General features: G+C 47.6%; 1 protein-coding gene across 4 annotated transcripts in view; it reads right to left on the bottom strand.

Annotated features, from left to right (window-relative positions):
* DNMT1 (DNA methyltransferase 1) overlaps window positions 1-19766 on the bottom strand; it is a 46915-nt gene extending 27149 nt beyond the window's left edge. Inside the window, exons 1-9 of one of the 4 annotated variants that reach the window (XM_040449842.1) lie at window positions 19621-19766; window positions 10061-10097; window positions 8981-9088; window positions 8568-8787; window positions 7851-7926; window positions 6263-6338; window positions 2784-2818; window positions 2322-2406; window positions 455-489 (exon numbers count right to left, since the gene is read on the bottom strand). In XM_040449842.1, the coding sequence (XP_040305776.1) occupies window positions 455-489; window positions 2322-2406; window positions 2784-2818; window positions 6263-6338; window positions 7851-7926; window positions 8568-8787; window positions 8981-9088; window positions 10061-10097; window positions 19621-19700 (752 nt within the window). In that variant the 5' untranslated portion in view covers window positions 19701-19766. Of the gene's footprint in view, window positions 1-454; window positions 490-2321; window positions 2407-2783; window positions 2819-6262; window positions 6339-7850; window positions 7927-8567; window positions 8788-8980; window positions 9089-10060; window positions 10098-18635; window positions 18903-19050; window positions 19219-19620 lie in introns of those variants that run through there. The other 3 variants (XM_040449843.1, XM_040449844.1, XM_040449845.1) reach the window with 3 other exon arrangements.
* Between the last annotated feature and the right edge of the window lie 200 nt (window positions 19767-19966).

Raw genomic sequence — 19966 nt, forward strand, 5'->3', positions numbered from 1 at the left:
CCTCTGCCCTCGCACTCTGCCACTGCCACAAAAGCACGCCCGGGCTGGCCAGGTCATCCCCATCATCTCCACCAAGCCCGGCCAAGATCAGTCAACAGACACCAGGAGGCAGACTTGCAAGCTCAGTAAATGAGGTCTTAAGTCACTGAGCTTCAGCAACCATAATTACCTGACATCCTCACAGCCAACGGGGGAGGAACGCAGCAGCTCATTTGATGCCCTTTCTCACTACCTCACAAACTACGTGTTGAATGACCACCACTGAGGAAGGGCCTCGGGTCAAGATCAGCTGAGCTCAGCCTTCACTCCGGTACTCCGACCTTCCCCAAGTGGAACGACCCACACACATAGAACTTACATACCTAATGCTCTGCCTAACCCGTTATTTTTACCAGAACACTTATTTTAGCGACTTTCACACTAGGAAGTACAAAGGCATGTTAACTATACTTACGGTTCTTTGGTTTGACTTCTGAGCCTCTTTTCTTCCTAAGAAGGGGGGTAAAAAAGAAACTAGTTAATTTTCCCCCATTTAGCCCTGATCTTTCCATTGTTCTATGGAAACAATACCTAAACTGATCCTACAGTCTAGCTGGTGGGAGTAAATACGATCTATCTTCAAGATAGCAAGGTTTTTTTTTTTGTTTTTTTTTTTTGGGGGGGGGGGGGGGTAAGTAAGCAGGAAGTTGCAGGATCTAAGAGTTCTGTAATCTAAGTGCTTTGCCCCCAAACCCCTCTATCACACATCATGAGTACGTGTGGACGACCTCACAGACAACTGGCTAACAGAACCAGGAATCTATAATAAAAGCATGAAACAGGATGGCCCACTCTCAACAAGTGCTCCACCTCAAACACTGATGACGATCGTTTTGAACCCAAGTTTAGAAGAGCTAAACACACCTTTGTGGAAAAGGTCCCAAGTGAATTCGGCCTCAAACTCCACAGTTTGTGAAGAGACCACAAGGGTTAGTGATGTTAAGAGAAGAAACACACTGAAGACCCATCTACTGCAAGAAGAGGTACTGGGAGTCTGACCACAGGCAAGGAATTTCAATCCTGCCCAACGCGCCCTGAGGGTAGTTGAGCAAGCCCAATAGAACTGCCTGTTCCCAAGTGAGCTGGACTATAACTGCTATCTAACTAGTATTAGGGTAGGAGAGGTGATCGATTGAAGGCTAGCTTTATACCAAATGGTTCTTCAAGAATGGTCACTCACTTAGTTGATCCCCAACTAGAGCAATAACAGACACCCATCCTTTACCCTCCATCCAAGTTTGTAAGAAACTTCTAGATATTTTGAGAGAGAGAGAGAGAGGCACATACATGCGGGGGAGGGACAGAGAGAGAGGGAGAGAATCTTAAGCAGGCTCCTTGCTCAGCACAGAGCCCAACTTGGGGTTCAGTCTCATGAACCATGAGATCATGACCTGAGCCGAATTCAGGAGTCAGACACTGAACCACCTGAACCAGCCAGACGCCCCAAAACAGGACCCAATGTTGCCCTGTCGCCGGTGGCTGCCCGTTAGCCCTTCTGTCATATATGACAACACTGTCCAATGGTAAGCTTCCCATTATCAAACCCCCATTCCCTCCCCTATCCTCTCCTCGAGGGGGTTCAGGTGGCACATCGGTCTTTCACAGAACCTTAAATTCGGATTGTACAAAGAAACTGGAGGTCTGAGGAAGACCTGGGGAGATCTGGTCTGATCGCCATGAAGAATGCAACTTTAGGGGCACCTGGGTGACTCGGCTGGCTGAGTGGCTGATTCTTGATTTCAGGTCAGGTCATAATCTCACAGCTGGGGAGATCAAGCCCCACGTGGGCTCTGTGCTGACAGCGTGGAACCTGATTGGGATTCTCTCTCTGCCCCTCCCCTGCTTGCATGCTTGCTCTCTTTCAAAATAAATAAACTTAAAAAAAAAAAGAATGCAACTTTATATCTGGATGATGCTATAGAATTTCAGCACCCCTTGTGTTTGAAAGTCAGATTCTCACAAAGACTTGGTGAGCGAGGGAGGCAGATGGGCAGGGGCACAGACTCAAGTTCTGTCACTGATGGAATAGCAGAAGGTCCAGCTGCTCCCCAAGCCTAACGCAGTGTCCTTATCACGAAAGCCACACAACCCCCCTTCTGGGTAGAGAATCACAGAAAAAGAAGTCTGGAAAGCATTTTGGCTAAAGTCAAGGTCATTTTGATCAGGAGAGAAAGTCCTTTTGTTCCTACACGTGGCCCCCCTCCCGGTGACCCCCTTCCTGAAACCGAACGGGGACTCCAAGTAAAGTACAATGGACAAACTCGGATGTGACCAGGCTTTACTTTTTCGTCTCTTTCCTCCTCTTCTTCCATGTGTGTTCCAGGTCCTACTCTCTCCGGTTCTTCTGCAGGGAGCGGTCTAGCAACTCTGTCAAGCAAAGTAACACACACCCCAAGGGTGACTTTCCCCAACCCCTCCCCTGCCAGCAGTTTTCCTAAGGTCCTCCTCTTCCTACCCCAGAGAGCAATCTCCATCTCAGAGGCCCTGAAAGGCACATACTACTTTAATATTTAATCAGACCTTTAAATCTGGTTCTGACAACGGCTGGTTCCCCTCAATTCATTCTTTGCAATGAGAATTCTACATGAATTAAAGGCTAATAATCTGACCCCAAATTCAGCATTCTTGAGCCATCTATGGTCGCCATGGCAACTCACAATAAAGCTCTTTAAAACTTTGCAGAAAAGTAATTTCGGTAATGAAGATTGCACATTGTACAGAACAGGTATATTAATCGTTCTTACTGTTCTCTGGATGTAACTCTCCGCCTCTTTTCCTCCTGTGTGGAGAGAAGGAAGACAAGAACATTCATTTCAAAGAAGATCAACATGAAAAGCATAAGTGACAGTATTAAATACATTTGGCACAGTTAAAAATGGGGGGGGGGGGGCGGGGTTTAAGGGAAAGATCTGGGTAATCAGCATCAGTCTGGTAGTGCCATCCCACTACCCTCAAAACGAAGGAGGCCCAGGAGTTGGCCCAGCACATGCCCGCGTACCAGAGGTTTCCAGTGACGCTCTATAAAAGAATCAAAGGTCCTCCACCCCCAGTCAGGAAGTCTTTAATATTAGGAAAAAACAAAATAGTAATTTGGGATTCACAGCAGGAAGTGAGGACACTAGCTCTTCCCGGACGAACACCCTGGTGTACGATTTCACACTGTCTGCCGTCTCCAGGGTATCTACGTGTATTTAAGAGGGATAGATATACTGCAGTGACGAAACAGATCTGGATCCTGTTTGGGGTAGAGGTTACAAGACTCCATACACGTGAGTGCATATACACACATGCGAAAACTGGTAAAATCTGAATAAAGTCTAGATTGTACAGCGAGGTCACTTTCCTGGTTTTGCTGAGGTATTACAGTTCTAGATGTTACCATTGGAGAAACTTAGGGAAGTATACAGAACCTTGTTGTATTCTATTATAGGCAACACATACACAAAAATCTGTGGTATATGTAGGTGCAGATGGAAAACTCTGCCTCCAGGCTGCCTTCAGACTGGATCTACACCAGCTCTTCCCTGAGTCTCCAGCCTGTTGGCCTGTCCTGCATGCTTTAGTCTTGCCAGCCTTAACCGCAGGAGCCAAGTTTAAAATAAATCTTACACATACATCTTGTTTCTCTAGAGAACTCTAATGGTAGATTTCATACTAAGTCTCTTTCTCGCTCTCTCTCAGACAACATAGAGGAAACTGATAAATCCTTGCCTCTTCCCCGCTCTGGAAGGTCAGGAGGAAGGGAGATCTATGCACCAAACATCCTTTTATACTATTTAGAAGTTTTACTAAATGCATGTAATACCCATTTTTAAAACATAGTAAGTTCTCGTAACTTTAAATGGACTAAAGAAGATGATCCCTGTATGAGGACTTATGTGACAAAACTATCTGACACTGCTGGCTGGATACACCAAGTCTTATCTAGCATATTGCGACAATGTTTTTACAAGCCTGCATAAACAAAGCCTCCCAGGCCTCACACAAACTGCCAGTGAAATGGTAGGTTTCTTGAAAAGCCAGATGAAAAGGCTACACAAGCCTTCTAAAAGGTTAGGGTGCAAGAAACCACTCTAAAACAGGTGCATGTGGAAGAGAGCTATTGATATTACAAGAGCAAGCCTGTTTTGTCTGTAATGCTTTCTCCTAAGAGACAAGAGACGTGGCCACTGATCTGAACATGTGGTTCCCTCTGTGCCTCAGTTTCCCACTTAAAAGCAGGTAACCTAAACTTAACTACAGACATCAGAATAAAGGTCATGGACAGTAACATGTGGTTTCTAAAAACAGAACCCATGGGTCTTACAACAGGTTGTCAAGCCTACCTCAAGGAGAGTGGTAGCCCGGTGACACATGACACCCCTTAGCCCAGTGCTTCTCAGGCAGAGTAATTTTACCCCTCCCCCCAATTTGGAAGTGTCTGACGATGGTTTTTGGTGGTGACAACTGAGAGGGGAGAGGGGGATTACTACTGGTATCTAGTGAGTAGAGGTCGGGATGCTGCTACATGCGATAAACCACAGGACCGCCCCACCGCCTCCACAGCAAAGGATTATCTAGCCCCAAAAGTCAATAATGCCACGGCTGCTCTATCAGTAGCAGTAAGGCATTTACTACCCACACATAAACCTATAGACTTCCCTTCAACGTACATAGCTAATCCTGCAGCAAAATCAAAAAGAAAATTGATGTGCGACCATCTGGTATTATCTAGGTTTGGGCCTCAAGTCACAAGTACCATCACAGACTAACATCTTCTGTATCACAGACCTTCAGTAAGCCACTGGTTTTCTAACCTATGAGGTCTAAGTAGCATTATTACACTACATACAGCAACTCTAATGCTCTGCTGTTAGACAAGTTAGATGTGGAAAAGGAGCTACGGATGGCAGAAGCAAATGCTTTAAACATGTCACAGCTGGGGGTGCCTGGGTGGCTGGGTCAGTTAAGCGCCCGACTCTGGATTTTGGCTCAGGTCACGATCTCACAGTTTGTCAGATCGAGCCCCACATTGGGCTCTGCGCTGATAACACAGAGCCTGCTTGGGATTCTCGCTCTCTCCTGGTCTCTACCCCCTCCCTGCTCTCAGTCTCTCAAAATTAATTAATTAATGAATTAAAGTTTCGGGGGCACCTGGATGACTCAGGTGGTTAAGCATCCGACTCTTGAGCTTGGCTCCAGGTCATGATCTCATGGATTGTGAGTTCAACCTCTGCATCGGGCTCTACGCTGACAGTGCAGAGCCTGCTTGGGATTCCCTCTCCCCCCTCACTCTCTGCCCTCCTTCACTCTCTCTCTCTCTCTCTCTCAAAAATAAACATTTGGGGCACCTAGGTGGCTCACTTGGTTAAGCATCCAACTCTTGGTTTCAGCTCAAGTCATGATCTCATGGTTCATGGATTCAAGCCCCAAGTCAGGCTCCGCAGCAGGCAGCGCATATCCTGCTTAGGATTCTCTCTCTTTCTCTCTGCTCCTACCCGGCTCACACTTTCTGTCTCTCTCAAAAATAAATAAACTTAAGGAAAATAAGTAGCACCTGAGTGGCTCAGTTGGTTGGGTGTCCGACTCTTGATTTTAGCTAGGGTCATGGTCTTGTGGTTTGTGAGTTCGAGCCCCGTGTCAGGCTGTTCTGGCAGAGCAGAGCCTGCTTGGGATTCTCTCTATGCCCCTCCCCTGCTCTCTCTCTCTCTCTCTCTCTCTCTCAAAATAAAGAAAACTTTAAAAAAAATACATTTTTTTTAAAAAAGCTTTAAAAAATAAACAGGGGCGCCTGGGTTGCTCAGTCGGTTGAGCATCTGACTCTTGGTTTCAGCTCAGGTCATGATCTCACGGTTCCTGGGTTTGAGCCCGCATCAGGCTCTGCGTGGACAGCATGCAGCCTGCTTGGGATTCACTTTCTCCTCTCCATCTCTCTCAAAACAAATAAGCCCAAAGAATAAAATGTCACAGTTGATGGCCAATCTTGTCAGCTAGAGAAGTAAGAAAGCAGACATAGGAAGTAACAGACTCTGAAGTTATGGGGCTGCCTTGTGAGTAGCAGGGGCCTGTGGAGCCCTCAGGCCTAACTGTGACATCCTTCATACTACCCGGGTCCAGGGACAGAAGGTCCTAACACCTTCTTGGTCACTTCAAGTCCATTTAGATAGGTCAAGTGTAAAGTCAGGGCTACCAGCAAAATACCAAAGGAAGGCAGAGTGAAGAAACTTGATAATGTCAGCCCTACCTGGTCTTTTTCTTCCTCAACATGATCATCCGATTTCGCTTTTTCACGCTCCTCCTCAGGTTTCCGTTTGGCAGGGCTGACACAAACAGGAAAGCCGACCGTTAGCTTCGCCAGACCCCAGACCTCCACCAGGCACGAGAGGACTTGTATTCCTCCCTACCAAAGGCGGCCTCTTTAAGACAGACTCAGGGCATGGGTGCCTTCTTCCCTCCAAGGAAATGCCCTCACTGCCAGGATATCGAAAGAGGCTTTAACTCTTGAGTGACGGGTTAGAAGCGCACCACTTTGCAAACCTAAGAAATCATGGAGCTAGACACCGATCAACAGCCGCTGGCATCACAGAAGAGACATCACATGCCTCTGATGGAAAGACGGCACCATCTGTGAAGAAGTCTCAGAAAATGATAGAGCTGGAATCTGATCCAACTTCTAAACCTAACTACCAGTTTACGAGAAACAAGACAAGGAAGACATTAACCACCAAAGGATGCAGTCAGCGAGACCTAGAAACTCTATTGGACAAGTGAACTAATTTCTTCAAATAAATGGCAAGAAAAAAGGAATCTATAATTTGAAGGGCTTCAAAACAAATCAAGTAAACACAATTTGCCACACATGGGAAAATACAAACACTGGTTACATACTTGATAGTAAGGAATTGGTATGCTTTATAAAGTATGAAAATATTAGAGTTAGTCTTTCTAAAAAGATAAAACATGTTTGCTACACATTAGTAATTCTAGAAAAATATGAATAAAAGGTTAAAAAAATTATTTTATCATCTAGAAATCTACATTTCTGAGATGGGTTTCAAAATGACATCTGAGGGGGTGCCTGGGTGGCTCATTCAGTTAAGCGTCTGACTTCGGCCCAAGTCATGATCTCACAGTTCATGAGTTCAAGCCCCACATTGGGCTCTGTGCTGACAGCTCAGAGCCTGAGGCCTACTTCGGATTCTGTCTCTCTTCCTCTCTCTCTCTGCACCTCCCCCACTCGTGCTCTGTCTCTCTCACTCTCAAAAATCAATAAACATTAAAAAAAAATTCAAAGGACATATCTGAGATGGGTTTCAAAGCAATCCAGTTGGGGAAGAGTTTACAGGGGTACAGACGAAAAGATGGCCAGCTGATAACTATGGCCACTGGGGGACAGGTACTTGGTGTTCATTTTACTGTCCTGGCTAGTTTTGTGTATATTTGAAGGTTCCTATAAGAGTAAGTAGACAGGAGATCTTGAGAAATGCTCTTCGTGAATATTTAATAAAAAAAACTGCAAGATGAAAACCTATGCAATGTGGAAGTCAGAATTGCTAAATTAGGGGCACCTGGGTGGCTCAATCAGCTAAGTGTCCAACTCTCGATTTTGGTTCGGGTCCTAATCTCATCGAGCCTCACATCAGGCTCTGCAGACAGCATGGAGCCTGCTCAGGATTCTCGCTCTCCTTCTCTCACTCTGCCCCTCCCCCACGGTCTCTAAATAAAACTTAAAAAAAAAAAAAAATTGCTACATTATACCCTAATTCCATTCCTGTTTTACCAGAAACAGTTGGCCCCAAGAAAAGGTGGTGGTCGATTCGTTATATACTGACCCCCTTGAGAAATGAGATAGGATGGTGGTCTGCCTGGTAGTTTGCCTTGTAATCCTGGGGCTAGATGAAACTTCAGCTGTTTAAAGAAAAAAGAAACAAAAAAAGCCACTATGAATAAAAAAGTTCACAGAAAAGGTGCAGTTCTTTGGCATTACCAAGATAGCACAGAGAATCAGGTTCTGAAGATTAAGTACCCTTCTCTTGTTCTAACCAGGAACAGTCTTGATAAAGGTAGCAATTAGCACCTGCCAGTTTGCTGAGCCATGTTACTGGAGCTCTTATTGGAGGGGCCAAACCCTGAACCAGACAAGGAAACAAACTCTCAGATCATCAAAAGATAAAGTGGCCAAGAACCCAACCTGCACTCAAGTCCCATGCTCTTTGGGTTTTAAAAATTCCAGAAGAGTTACTTTGACTACAAATTGGGAAGGAGTCTATACATTTAGCTTCAATAGGCATAGAACTTAGAAACAATAAGTATTAATAACTCCTGTTACCTTATACAGCATAAGTGTAGCTGTTTGGGGATCTAATGCTCGATATTTGGTTACAGAAAAAAATCTGAAGAAGTACAGCATATACATCTAAGCTAGTTAGGAAGTATAGACAAGAAACAAACGAGGAAGTACCGCCCCAGGGGACCTACGGCTCCAAGTCTGGTACCGTGTAAGGGGACAGCCAGTCTCCACCAAGATGAAAGGAGTCAAGGGGTCTTACACTTTGTCTCTCCGTCCGATTTGCTTCTTCTCGGTGTGTAAAGTTTGGAAACAGGCTTGGGGGATTTGTTTTCCTCTGCCATTCCCACTCTGCGGTCCTCACCACTTGTCTGGCTCCCGTTTTCCAGACATCCATTCACTTCCCGACTGAGAGCATGAGCTCCATTCTCCAAGGATAAATCTTTATTTAAAAGGGATTTGACTTTAGCCAGGTAGCCCTCCTATAGCAGGAAAGGATAATTTAAGTAGCAGTGAATGCAAACACGTGGCAATAAGAGAATAAGGAAACACGCATTTCCTTTAGAACTATTGGGTGACAGGGAGAGCAGGGGAGGGTTCTGCCTCCCTGGTCACACAGGAGTTAACACGGGAGGGGATGTTTCCTAGACGCCAGGATGTCAAGAAGTGACTTACCTCTGATAATTCTTCTTTATGTAATTTGGTTTCCAAGTCACATAACTGATTCTTTATTTCTGTTTGCAGAAATTCATGCAAGAGATTCAATTTCTCCTTCACACATTCCTAAGGGAAGAATATAGGTTTAGATGTCCTCAAACTCCCGAGTTACTAACTAATGGACTAATATACAGAGAATTAAGCTGCCTGATCACAAAATAACCGAATGGCAGGCAATGCTGATTCAGCCTTAAAAAACTGAATATTCACAAGACACGTTTGTGATGGTACAATGTGATCTTAACAAATGTATCTCCAGAGTGGTGAAAAATGAAAGGCTAGATGTGGGACAGAGACCTAGAACAGTGTTTTAGGAAAAAGTGCGCTTTTGAGGAATAAGACCAGGGTAAGTTACAATTCAGAACTGATGGTGTGGAACCTAGACTGAGAAACTTGTCAATGAGTTACCAAAAATGAACCAAATTAGCAGCACATTAAGAATAATATCTAGGGGCGCCTGGGTGGCTCAGTCGGTGAAGCATCCGACTTCAGCTCAGGTCATGATCTTGGGGTTCATGAGCTCAAGCCCCGCATCGGGCTCTGTGCTGACAGCTCAGAGCCTGGAGCCTGTTTCAGATTCTGTGTCTCCCTCTCTCTCTGACCCTCCCCCATTCATGCTGTCTCTCTCTGTCTCAAAAATAAATAAACGTTAAAAGAAATTTTTAAGAAAAAGAATATTTAGGTTATCCTTGAAACTGGGGATAAGCCAACTCCAACTTGAACTTTTATTGAGCCACAGGGGCACCTGGGTGGCTCATTCAGTTGAGTGTCTGACTTTGGCTCAGGTCATGATCTCCTGGTTCAGGAGTTCAAGCCCCACATCAAGCTCTGTGCTGACAGCTCAGAGCCTGGAGCCCGTTTTGGATTCTCTGTCTCTGTCTGTCCGTCCCTCTCCCACTTGGGTGCTCTTGCGTGCACGCTCTCTCTCTCTCTCTCTCTCTCTCTCAAAAACAAACGTACGTGAAAAAAAAAATGCTTGAGGCACAAAGTGTCTGTCAAATAATCACATTTGGTAATAAAATTTAAGATGGGGATTACCTTTTCTGTAAGGCTATCTCTTTCCAAATCTTTGAGCCTGTGGGAAGAAAACAGGGGAGAAAGAAAGGCTGTTAGGCAACTTTGTTTACTTTAAGAATTAATACCACAGTTTTAAAGAACTTTGGAAATAAACTGGATATATATGAGTGTTAGAAAATATATATATATGTGGTGGTTTTCTCCTCCTCCTGAGGTCCTCAAGTCCTGCTAGAATGCCTACAAAGTCATTAAGAAGGCACATGCAACCTGAAGGAGGTCCCCTTCTTTAGTTTTTCAGCTTTTCTTCTTCACTTTTTCTGAAGGTGAGGGGCTAGAGGAGTTTGAGAGAACAGGTGCTATTTCCAAAGGAACTGGGACAGTGGAAGCAGCCCGCACAGTTGGGGTCCTCCTGTTCACTCACTTACAGGTGGTCTCCCCCAGTTCTTCTGGCAAGACCCCGAGGAAGGGCACACCACAGGGTGGCCAGCGTTGGAGTGAGTAGACCAAGGCCACAAGATGCTGTGGGGAACAGCCAGCTAACATTCCCAAAGGCTGGGGGGATGTGGGGAGGGGGGGTAGGCAGCATTCTAATGAGGAACGTAAGCATTGGGGAAGTAAAGGCATCTGGGGCAGCAGGGGCGCCCACACTCAGGGGCAACAGATGGGAGTGAGAAGACTGGCCGGCACCTCACCAAAGATCTCTCCGTTTCTAGTGTCTGTACCTAATCTCTTAGGAGTGCACACTGGTCAGGAGTTTGGCTGGAAAAGCACAACCTGATTTGATTATTGAGGATTAGCGTCTTGCCTTTTTTTTGGGGGGGGGGGGCGGCCCGGGGCAGGAGAGAAGAGGAAAGGAGCAAGCGCAGAAGACGCCAAGGAAAGAGAGGGGAAGAAACAAGCTGTGGTTCCTAGCCCGGGTGCCAGCTGTAGACATGGGAGGAGAACAGGCCTAACCAGCTTGGTTAGCATCTGTCACCGGAGAAGAAGTACCCTGTGCAGGGACCAGGCCTTCATCATCTCTGAACCCTCCCACTCAGCACCTGTACAGATGGCATAACCCGTTATCTATCACCAGCTGAAAGGGCAAGAACAGGGCTCTCCCAGGCTGGTTTTTCCAAGGGCAGGTGTGAGCAGCAAAACCAGGAATGCAAGCAACAGGCTTTGCTGGACTAAGGTCATACAGGGGCTGCTCCAAGTGCATGTGGACCCCGCCTCTAGCTTTGATCCCCAACACATCTATGGGTCCCTGTTATGCCAAGCCCTATTCCAGGCAGTGAGTTGGGTAACTGGATGCAGGGACTGCCGGGCAGGGAACTCCTGACCTGGGTGGGTCAGGAAAGGTCTTTCTATAGTATAGACAAGACTGACTGCAGATATGGTGACAGTATATACTATATATATTATACACACACACACACACACACACACACACACACACACACACACTCCTTGCATGTAACCCCTTCCAGGCCAAGTCATTCTACTTTCTTTTTTTTTTTTAATATGAAATTTATTGTCAAATTGGTTTCCATACAACACCCAGTACTCATCCCAACAGGTGCCCTCCTCAATGCCCATCACCCACCCTTCCCTCCCTCTCACCCCCCATCAACCCTCAGTTTATTCTCCGTTTTTAAGAGTCTCTTATATGGTTTGGCTCTCTCCCTCTCTTTTTTTTTTTTAAACATTTATTTATTTTTGAGACAGAGCATGAATGGGGGAGGGTCAGAGAGAGGGAGACACAGAATCTGAAACAGACTCCAGGCTCTGAGCTGTCAGCACAGAGCCCGACGAGGGGCTCGAACTCACAGACCGCGAGATCATGACCTGAGCCAAAGTCGGCTGCTTAACCGACTGAGCCACCCAGGCGCCCCTCTAACTTTTTTTTTTCCTTCCCCTCCCCCATGGTCTTCTGTTAGGTTTCTCAGGATCCACATAAGAGTGAAAACGTATGGTATCTGTCTTTCTCTGTATGACTTATTTCACTTAGCATAACACTCTCCAGTTCCATCCATGTTGCTACAAAAGGCTATAATTCATTCTTTCTGATTGCCAAGTAGTATTCCATTATGCATATAAACCACAATTTCTTTATCCATTCATCAGTTGATGGACATTCAGGCTCTTTCCATCATTTGGCTATCGTTGAAAGTGCTGCTATAAACATTAGGGTACAAGTGCCCCTATGCATCAGCACTCCTGTATCCCTTGGGTAAATTCCTACAGTGCTATTGCTGGGTCATAGGGTAGATCTTAAAAATTTTTAATTTTTTGAGGAACCTCCACACTGTTTTCCAGAGTGGCTGTACCAGTTTGCATTCCCAAGTCATTCCACTTTCAAAGTAACCCAGGTTCTGGGAGAGCCAGATGAGAATAGCTACACAACTCTGTATGCACAGCCAGAGGTACACATCCCGCTACAGGAATGGAACATTGGACTTCCCAGTCATCCCACTCACAAAACTGTGGCAACACACAGCCCCTTGATCCTCAAGTCAGGCATTAAGAACAATGCTCAGCTGCCTGTGAAGCCCATCAAAGTACCCTCTTCACCAATGCTGACAACCCCTACATCTGGGCACGAGACAGATCTGTGGGTCTAAATGCTGTTGACCTCTCCTATGAACTGGGATTGTCTAGCTTGGCAGAGAAAAACCAAGAAATCTTCAGAATACCAAAAATGTCATGCCCTGAGAAGACTGGATTTAACCTGTCTGGCCCCAGAAAGGACGGTTAAGAGCCCAGGGCAGGCACTGAGGAGCCAGAGTGGAGCAAGGAGGAAGCTGGTCAGCGCACCTCCCCTGACACCCAGGCTTTCTTTCACCGGAGAGTCCATCCCTTCCCCGGCAAAACCGATGACGCCACCACACATCTGCTTTACATTCAGGGCCAGGAGGATCAGAAAGACGTGAAGGACCAGGTAGAATACTCAGAACGGCAGCCATGTTATGAGATAAAGCTTTAGGTCCCTTCCAGCCCAAGATCCCATGATTCATTTCTAGTTGCTTCCCTCGTGCAGTAATCCTAGAAGGGAAATAAAAACATATCCAGGTCCCTGGGTGGCTCAGTCAGCTAAGCGTCCAGCTATTGACTTTGGTTCAGTTGTGATCTCACGGTTCAGGAGATCGAGCCCCACGTCGGGCTCCACACTGACAGAGTGGAACCTGCTTGAGACTTTCTCTCTCCCTCTCTCTCTGTCCTTCCCCTGCTTGCACAAGCACACTCGTAAATAAATAAATACATTTTAAAAACGTATATCAACAACTGAAGGAATAAAGCAAATACAGTTCTGAGGGCTTCTGAAGAGCAAAGGTCTAAGAGCACCATCAGGAAGGACTGGCCCAGGGGAGTGGAGAGGGCTCAGTGGGAACGGAGCAGGGAGACCTGCCCAAACAGGGAGCTGGCTCAGGGTACACCTAAGAAACCCACACAAGTCAGGCTAGTGCCAGTCTGAGGGAGGTAGGCAACACCAGGCTAAAAAACTGATTTTCTTCCATAGTTACACCACTGAAGGAACCATGGGGGGGAGGAGGAACCCAAGACATCAGAGCCATGTTTTAAGAAAATTAATCTGGCAAAAATACATGATGTAGATTAGACAGGAAGGGATTACAAGATGTTAAATCACTCCCTAACACCCTGAAACTAGAAATGCTGGTCTGAAACAGGATTTAGCAGCAGGAATGGAGAGCACGCTAGAGAAGTTACAAGAGGCAGAATTAACGGAGTTTTGTAACTGTCTACGTGGCAGTTGGGGTAGGGCCATCTGAGACAGTATCTGTGGTAGGCGGGATAGCGACCCCTCCCAAGAGAGATGTCCATGCCCTAATCCCCCAGAACCTATTAATATGTTGCCTTACCTGGCAAAAGGGACTCTGCAGATGTGATTAAGGTTAGAGCCTTTGAGATGGGCAGATTATCCTGGATTAGCCAGGTGGGCCCAAACTAATCACTTAAATCCTTAAAAGCAGAAAAAAATCCCAGCTGCATTTCGAAAGATGTGACTACAGAAGGTTCAGAGAGAGATGTGACAGGAGAACCGGCTTTAAATATGGGAGGAAGTGGGCCATGAGCCAAAGGATACATCACCTCCAGAAGCTGGGCATGGTTAGAGCCAGCAAGAGAAGAACGACCTCAGTCTTACAACCGCAAGGAACTGAATTCTGCCAACTTGAAAGAGGAAGCAACAGATTCTCCCCTAGAGCCTGCAAGAAAGGAATGCAGCCTGTGGACACTTTTGCATCCAGGGAGACCCAAACCAGATTTCAGACCTATAGAACTGTTAAAACAGATGTATGGGTTATTTAAGCCACTGAGATAACTGGTTATGGCTGCAACTGAAAACGAATACTGTATCAGAAATTCAGGACATTTTGGTAGGGAAAAAGTAAAAAGGCCAGGAGTTTGAGGAGTGATGGTTCAATGAATAGCAGCTCTCTAGATGGCTATTCAGCAGCTAGAGATTAAAAGTGGCTCTCCTGAGAGAGATATCAAAACTGGAGGTAGTCCTGTCCTGCTGACAGGCCCAACTGCTACACAGAAGTCCTAGGACTAGGGGAGCCTGGGTGGCTCAGTCGGTTAAACAGCCAACTTCAGGGGCGCCTGGGTGGCGCAGTCGGTTAAGCGTCCGACTTCAGCCAGGTCACGATCTCGCGGTCCGTGAGTTCGAGCCCCGCGTCAGGCTCTGGGCTGATGGCTCAGAGCCTGGAGCCTGTTTCCGATTCTGTGTCTCCCTCTCTCTCTCTGCCCCTCCCCTGTTCATGCTCTGTCTCTCTCTGTCCCAAAAATAAAAAAAACAAAAAAAAAACAAAAAAAAAAAAACGTTGAAAAAAAATAAACAGCCAACTTCGGCTCAGGTCATGATCTCAAGGTTTGTGGGTTCGAGCCCCGCGTCAGGCTCTGTGCTGACAGCTCAGAGCCTGGAACCTGCTTCAGATTCTGTGTCTCCCTCTTTCTCTGCCCCTCCCCTTTTCGCACGCTCTCTCTCTCTCCCTCTCCAAAGTAAATAAACATTAAAAAACAAATTAAGGGGTGCCTGGGTGGCGCAGTTGGTTGGGTGACCAACTTCCGCTCAGGTCATCATCTCGTGGTTTGAGTTCGAGCCCCGCGTCGAGCTCTGTGCTGACAGCTCAGAGCCTGGAGCCTGTTTCAGATTCTGTGTCTCCCCCTCTCTCTACCCCTCCTCTGCTCACGCTCTGTGTGTCTCTGTCTCTCGATAATAAATGTTAAAAAATAAAATCATTTAAATAAATAAATAAATAAGTAACAACAACAACAACAAAAAAGTCCTAGGACTAGAAGAGATAAGGGTCCAAGAATGAAAGAAAAATGATTAAGGGGGTTGGCGGGGGGATTGATGAAGAAAGAGCATCCCTGGTAGTAAACAGCATCACAAAAGCCAAGGATAGAAAGGATTAAAAAGCAAGATACTGAGAGATGAAAAAGGATAGATCACCACCTCAATCCTTAATAAAAGAATGCCTGATCAAGGGTAGAACTGGGGGTGCCTGGGTGACTCAGTGGGTTAAGAGTCCGACTCTTGATTTCGGCTCAGGTCATGATCTCACGGTTCAGGAGATCAAGCCCCGCATCAGGCTCCGTGCTACTGGCACGGAGCCTGCTTGGGATTCTTGCTCTTCCTCTCTGTCTGCCTCTGTCCCCCCTCTCTCCAAATAAACACACTTAAAAAAAAAAAAAAAAAAGAGGAGGACTGGATACCTGGCACAAAAGCTAAGGTGGCAGAAGGAACAAGTCCAGACCACCAGACAATTCTATAAGCAGCCAAGCCAAGATGAAGGTTGGAATGATTAGCAGGAATTTACATCATCTCTGAACGGCACTCACCACTACACGAGCATCTGCCTCAGTATCAGATGTGCATGTTGCTGCACTAAATTATGCTCCCCTGATGGAAATGACACACACAGGTGACCTTGTGATAAGCAGCACGGGTCTTTTTGCAGGTGCTACCCCGCCACATTTACACCTATCAGCCAGGCGAGTCTTCATAACGCCCTGGGGCAGCGGGTAGCGCCACACCATTTTACAGATAGAGCACCAAGAGGTTAAACAACTTAGTCCTACAGCTATGGTAGGAAGGATTTGAACCCCAGCAGTCTGCACCTCTAGAATACTCCTGCAGAGGAGAACTAGAAAAGAGAAGTCCCAGGGCATCTGGGTGGCTCAGTCGGTTGAGTGCCTGACTTCAGCTCAGGTCATGATCTCACAGTTCGTGGGTTTGAGCCCTGCATCAGGCTTGTGTCGACAGCTCGGAGCCTGGAGCCTGCTTCGGATTCTCCCTCCGTCTGCCCCTCTGCGCACACGCTCTCTCAAAAATAAATAAACATAAAAAAAAAAAAGGTAAGTCCATTCAATACCCACTTAGTGGGAGCCATGGAACTAGAGCTAAGAAGTTGAAGGGCGCCTGGGTGGCTCAGTCAGTTGAGCATTCGACTTCGGCTCAGCTCATGCTCTCGTGGTTTGTGAGTTCGAGCCTGATATCGGGCTTGCTGCTATCGACACAGAACTCACTTCGGATCTCTCTGTCCCCCTCTCTCTCGGTCCTTCCCCCGCTTGTGCTCTCAAAAAACATTAAAAACAAACAAATAAATAAATAACATTTTTTAAAACCTGAAAAACAGCTTAATCTAATCACAGAATGGCCAGCAGTTAAAAAAGCTGCCACAATTACAAAAGCTAATCAGAGTTGTGCAAAGGAGGTTGCTATAATCAATGTGTGAATCCAGGCTTCATAAAAGGGGAAAGTCTGGCATGCATGCCTTTCAGAGTCTACACAAGCTACAGATACAGCGAACAAGGCAAACGAATCACCATCAGCTCCAGGTTTGGAAAGGCAGCATGCGGGTGCAGACAGAATTCAACACCCTTCCTATTATGGGGAAAAGGGATGGTCTTTCTGAGGACGGTCTTAAGGATGAATGGACAGTAGCCAGCCTAGGGAAGGAGTAGCTAGAGCTCAGCCTCACACCAGCTGCTCTGCAAGGTCTCAGGCCCTGAGAACCTAAAAGGAGGTCTGTATGGCTTGTGAGATGAACACAGGATGAGTGACGCAAGTGGACAGGGATTCTGAACTTCAGGACCAGTGCACCAGGCAGTGTGTGGGGCAAGGAAACCATCAGATCCAACTTTTTTAAGAGGATCACAGTTTCCGCTGCTAGAAAAGCCTTGAGTGGCAACAGGAAGACCAGTGAAAGAATTCTCGCTTTTCCTGTGCAAATGGTGGTTTCAACAGAGTAAGAAAAGTAAGTAGAAGAATGTGGCCTGTCCTAAAAAGGCAACATTTTTAGACTTGGGGCATAGTATACTTCAAAAAAGAAGTTAAAGACTTAAAAACCCAGACACTGAAAATTCTTTCTGGTACATATCTAATGGAACTGCGTGTTTAAAAAAAGCAGCTGACATGGGGCACCCGGGTGGCTCAATCAGTTAAGCATCAGGCTCTTGATTTTGGCTCAGTTCACGATCTCAGGGTTGTGAGATCGAGCCCCACGTTCTGAGAGTGGAGCCTGCTTAAAATTCTCTCTGCCCCTCCCATGCTCACCCTCTAAAAAAAAGAAGCTGATATATATATATATATATAGATATATAGATATATAGATATATACACACAAGTAGAAGTGACAAATGCAGGAGGACCAGGCCTAACTTTGTTCTTAAAAGTATTCTACTGGACTTAGAGACCTCCTATGTTATAAATCATACTTCTAATTCTCACAGATAAAGTTGTACCTCTATTTACAGGTCTTTTAAGGGAGTGTTGAATGCCATGTTTATGTGTGGATTTTGTACACTGAAATTCAAAATGTAAGAAAAGCTGTTGAGAGTCACATGAGACCATTTCAACGTCCACCACGTGGTCTAAGGCAGAAACACCAAACCACACCTACAGTAAGCAATTCTAGTTCAAAGTAATATGGAACCTAGGGTGAATGGTGGATTGTAAAACTCACCTAAGAGCATTCAAATTCAGCCAAGTACTTGCACTGGCCCAAAACAACCCCCAAGCCAGTGGCCTGTTCAAAGACCCTAGTTGAAAGGAACGGTTTTGGCAAAAAGCAGACATCAGCAGGAATCCTTGCTTCCTCTTGATGAACTCCTGCAGCACCCACTCTAAAAAACTCTTGAGGATTAAATGAGAATATGTCAAGTTTTGTATACAATTGACTGGCACAACTGAAAAAAAAAAAGTTGGCTTAGCCAAGAACAATGCTAACAGGTGGGCCTTTATGTCTCGGCATATTCTCCTTTCATCCACTATCCATTTTGAGCCCATGTCAATCTAGTCCGCACCGACAGCTTGTTCATGACACTCGCCCCAGGTCAAACAAGCCAGTGGAGACGGGAGGTCTCACCATCAGAGTAAAGATCAGGCCCAAACGCCTCTAGGTTGGGTCCAACATCATGAAGCCAGGGACTTCCACAATTCTGTTTACACTCTAAGTCATATCCCTGGAGACTACAGGTAAGGCTTCTTGGGCAAGACACACCCCCTCTTGTGCTTAAGAAGTGGCCTGAACCTTAAATACCTGGTAGGGAGTCCCAAACACCGCCCCCACATACACACACACATACACACCTCCAACTCCAAAAGCCCCCATCCGACTGGCCTGGCACGACCATAGGAAACCGGCACAGGGAAATTGGGCAAAGGCTCAACCAGGCTCACAAATCCGGCTGAAGTGTGTTCAGGCCTGGGCGAGGTTCCCGGGACTCGTGTTCCAAGGGGTGCAAGTTTTCAGGAGTGAAATTGGAGCCCTTTCACAAAGGGGAGCCCAGCGTTCTGACCCCCCCCCCCAACCCCCGTGCACAGAAGCCTAGCAAGGCTTCCTTGATGCCCGCTCCCAGGCACAGATTTACTGGAAAGGCTCTTACAGCCTTCACGCTGCCCGAGCCCCGCTTCTGCGCTGCGCGGTGGGGGTTCCTTCCAGAACGTGACTTCCCCGGCAGGCCGAGATGGAGGAAGCCCCCCAAGAAAGACGGGGCTCGCAAACCTGAGCCGGCCGCGCCCGGGCCCCGAGCGGCGACGTCTGTCTCTGGAGGCCGCCATCGGGATGCGCTGCGCCGGGTGCCAAGGGGGACCCCCCCGAAACGCCCCCCGGGGACCGGACCAGCTCGACCCCCCAAGCGGGCCGGGCACCGGAAGTGGAGGCCGAAGTGCCCGGGCCGAGGGGTGTCCTGAGGCCGCGGGCTGCCCACTTCCTGCGCGAGCCGGCCGGCGGCAGGAGCTAGGCCCGTGGCTCCTCTGGGCTGGCGATCCCCGAGGAGAACCCAAAGCTCGCTCTACTTTGAAATCAGGAAGGACCCCCAAGTTACTAGTCACCAGGGAACTGTGAAGGGCCTCGGCCCATTTTGGCGCCAAACGGCCAGGGGTGCGCGCGACCGGAAGTGCCACCCTGCCCGCGCCAACCGCCGCCGAGCCGTCCCGCGCATGCGCGCCCGTCTGTCAGCGGCAGCCAAGGGCTACCTACAGGGGAAGCAACCCCCCCCACCCCCAACGCCGTGCCACTTCCCCCTCACCCCCGATCCGAGTTCACGGACCCCCCCTCCCCCACAGCACCTACCGCCTACGGACATCATCGGGCAGCGAGATGGCCCGGGAAGCCAGCGTGGGCACCCGGGCCGGGGCGGTGCGGGCAGGCATCTTGGAAACTGCAGCAGAGACCGCGGCGGCAGAGGCAGCCCTGGCTTTTCGCGCGGAAACCAACGGGGAGGGGCGGCGAGCAGAGGCGGGGCGTACCATCTCGGCCCGGGCGTGGGGGAAGGCGGGACATACCATAGGGATAGAGGCCATACCATGTGCCGGCAGATGGAGCGGAGCGGGTCGTGCACAGGGGCCGCGCATGCGCGAGACCGGCGCACACCCCCATATGGAGCAGTGGGCTCGTCCAAACTCCGCTGTTTGCTGGG

The sequence above is a fragment of the Herpailurus yagouaroundi genome, unplaced genomic scaffold, assembly GCF_014898765.1.
Source record: "Herpailurus yagouaroundi ecotype Mexico unplaced genomic scaffold, PumYag 200, whole genome shotgun sequence".
In the NCBI taxonomy this organism is placed as follows: Eukaryota; Metazoa; Chordata; class Mammalia; order Carnivora; family Felidae; genus Herpailurus; species Herpailurus yagouaroundi.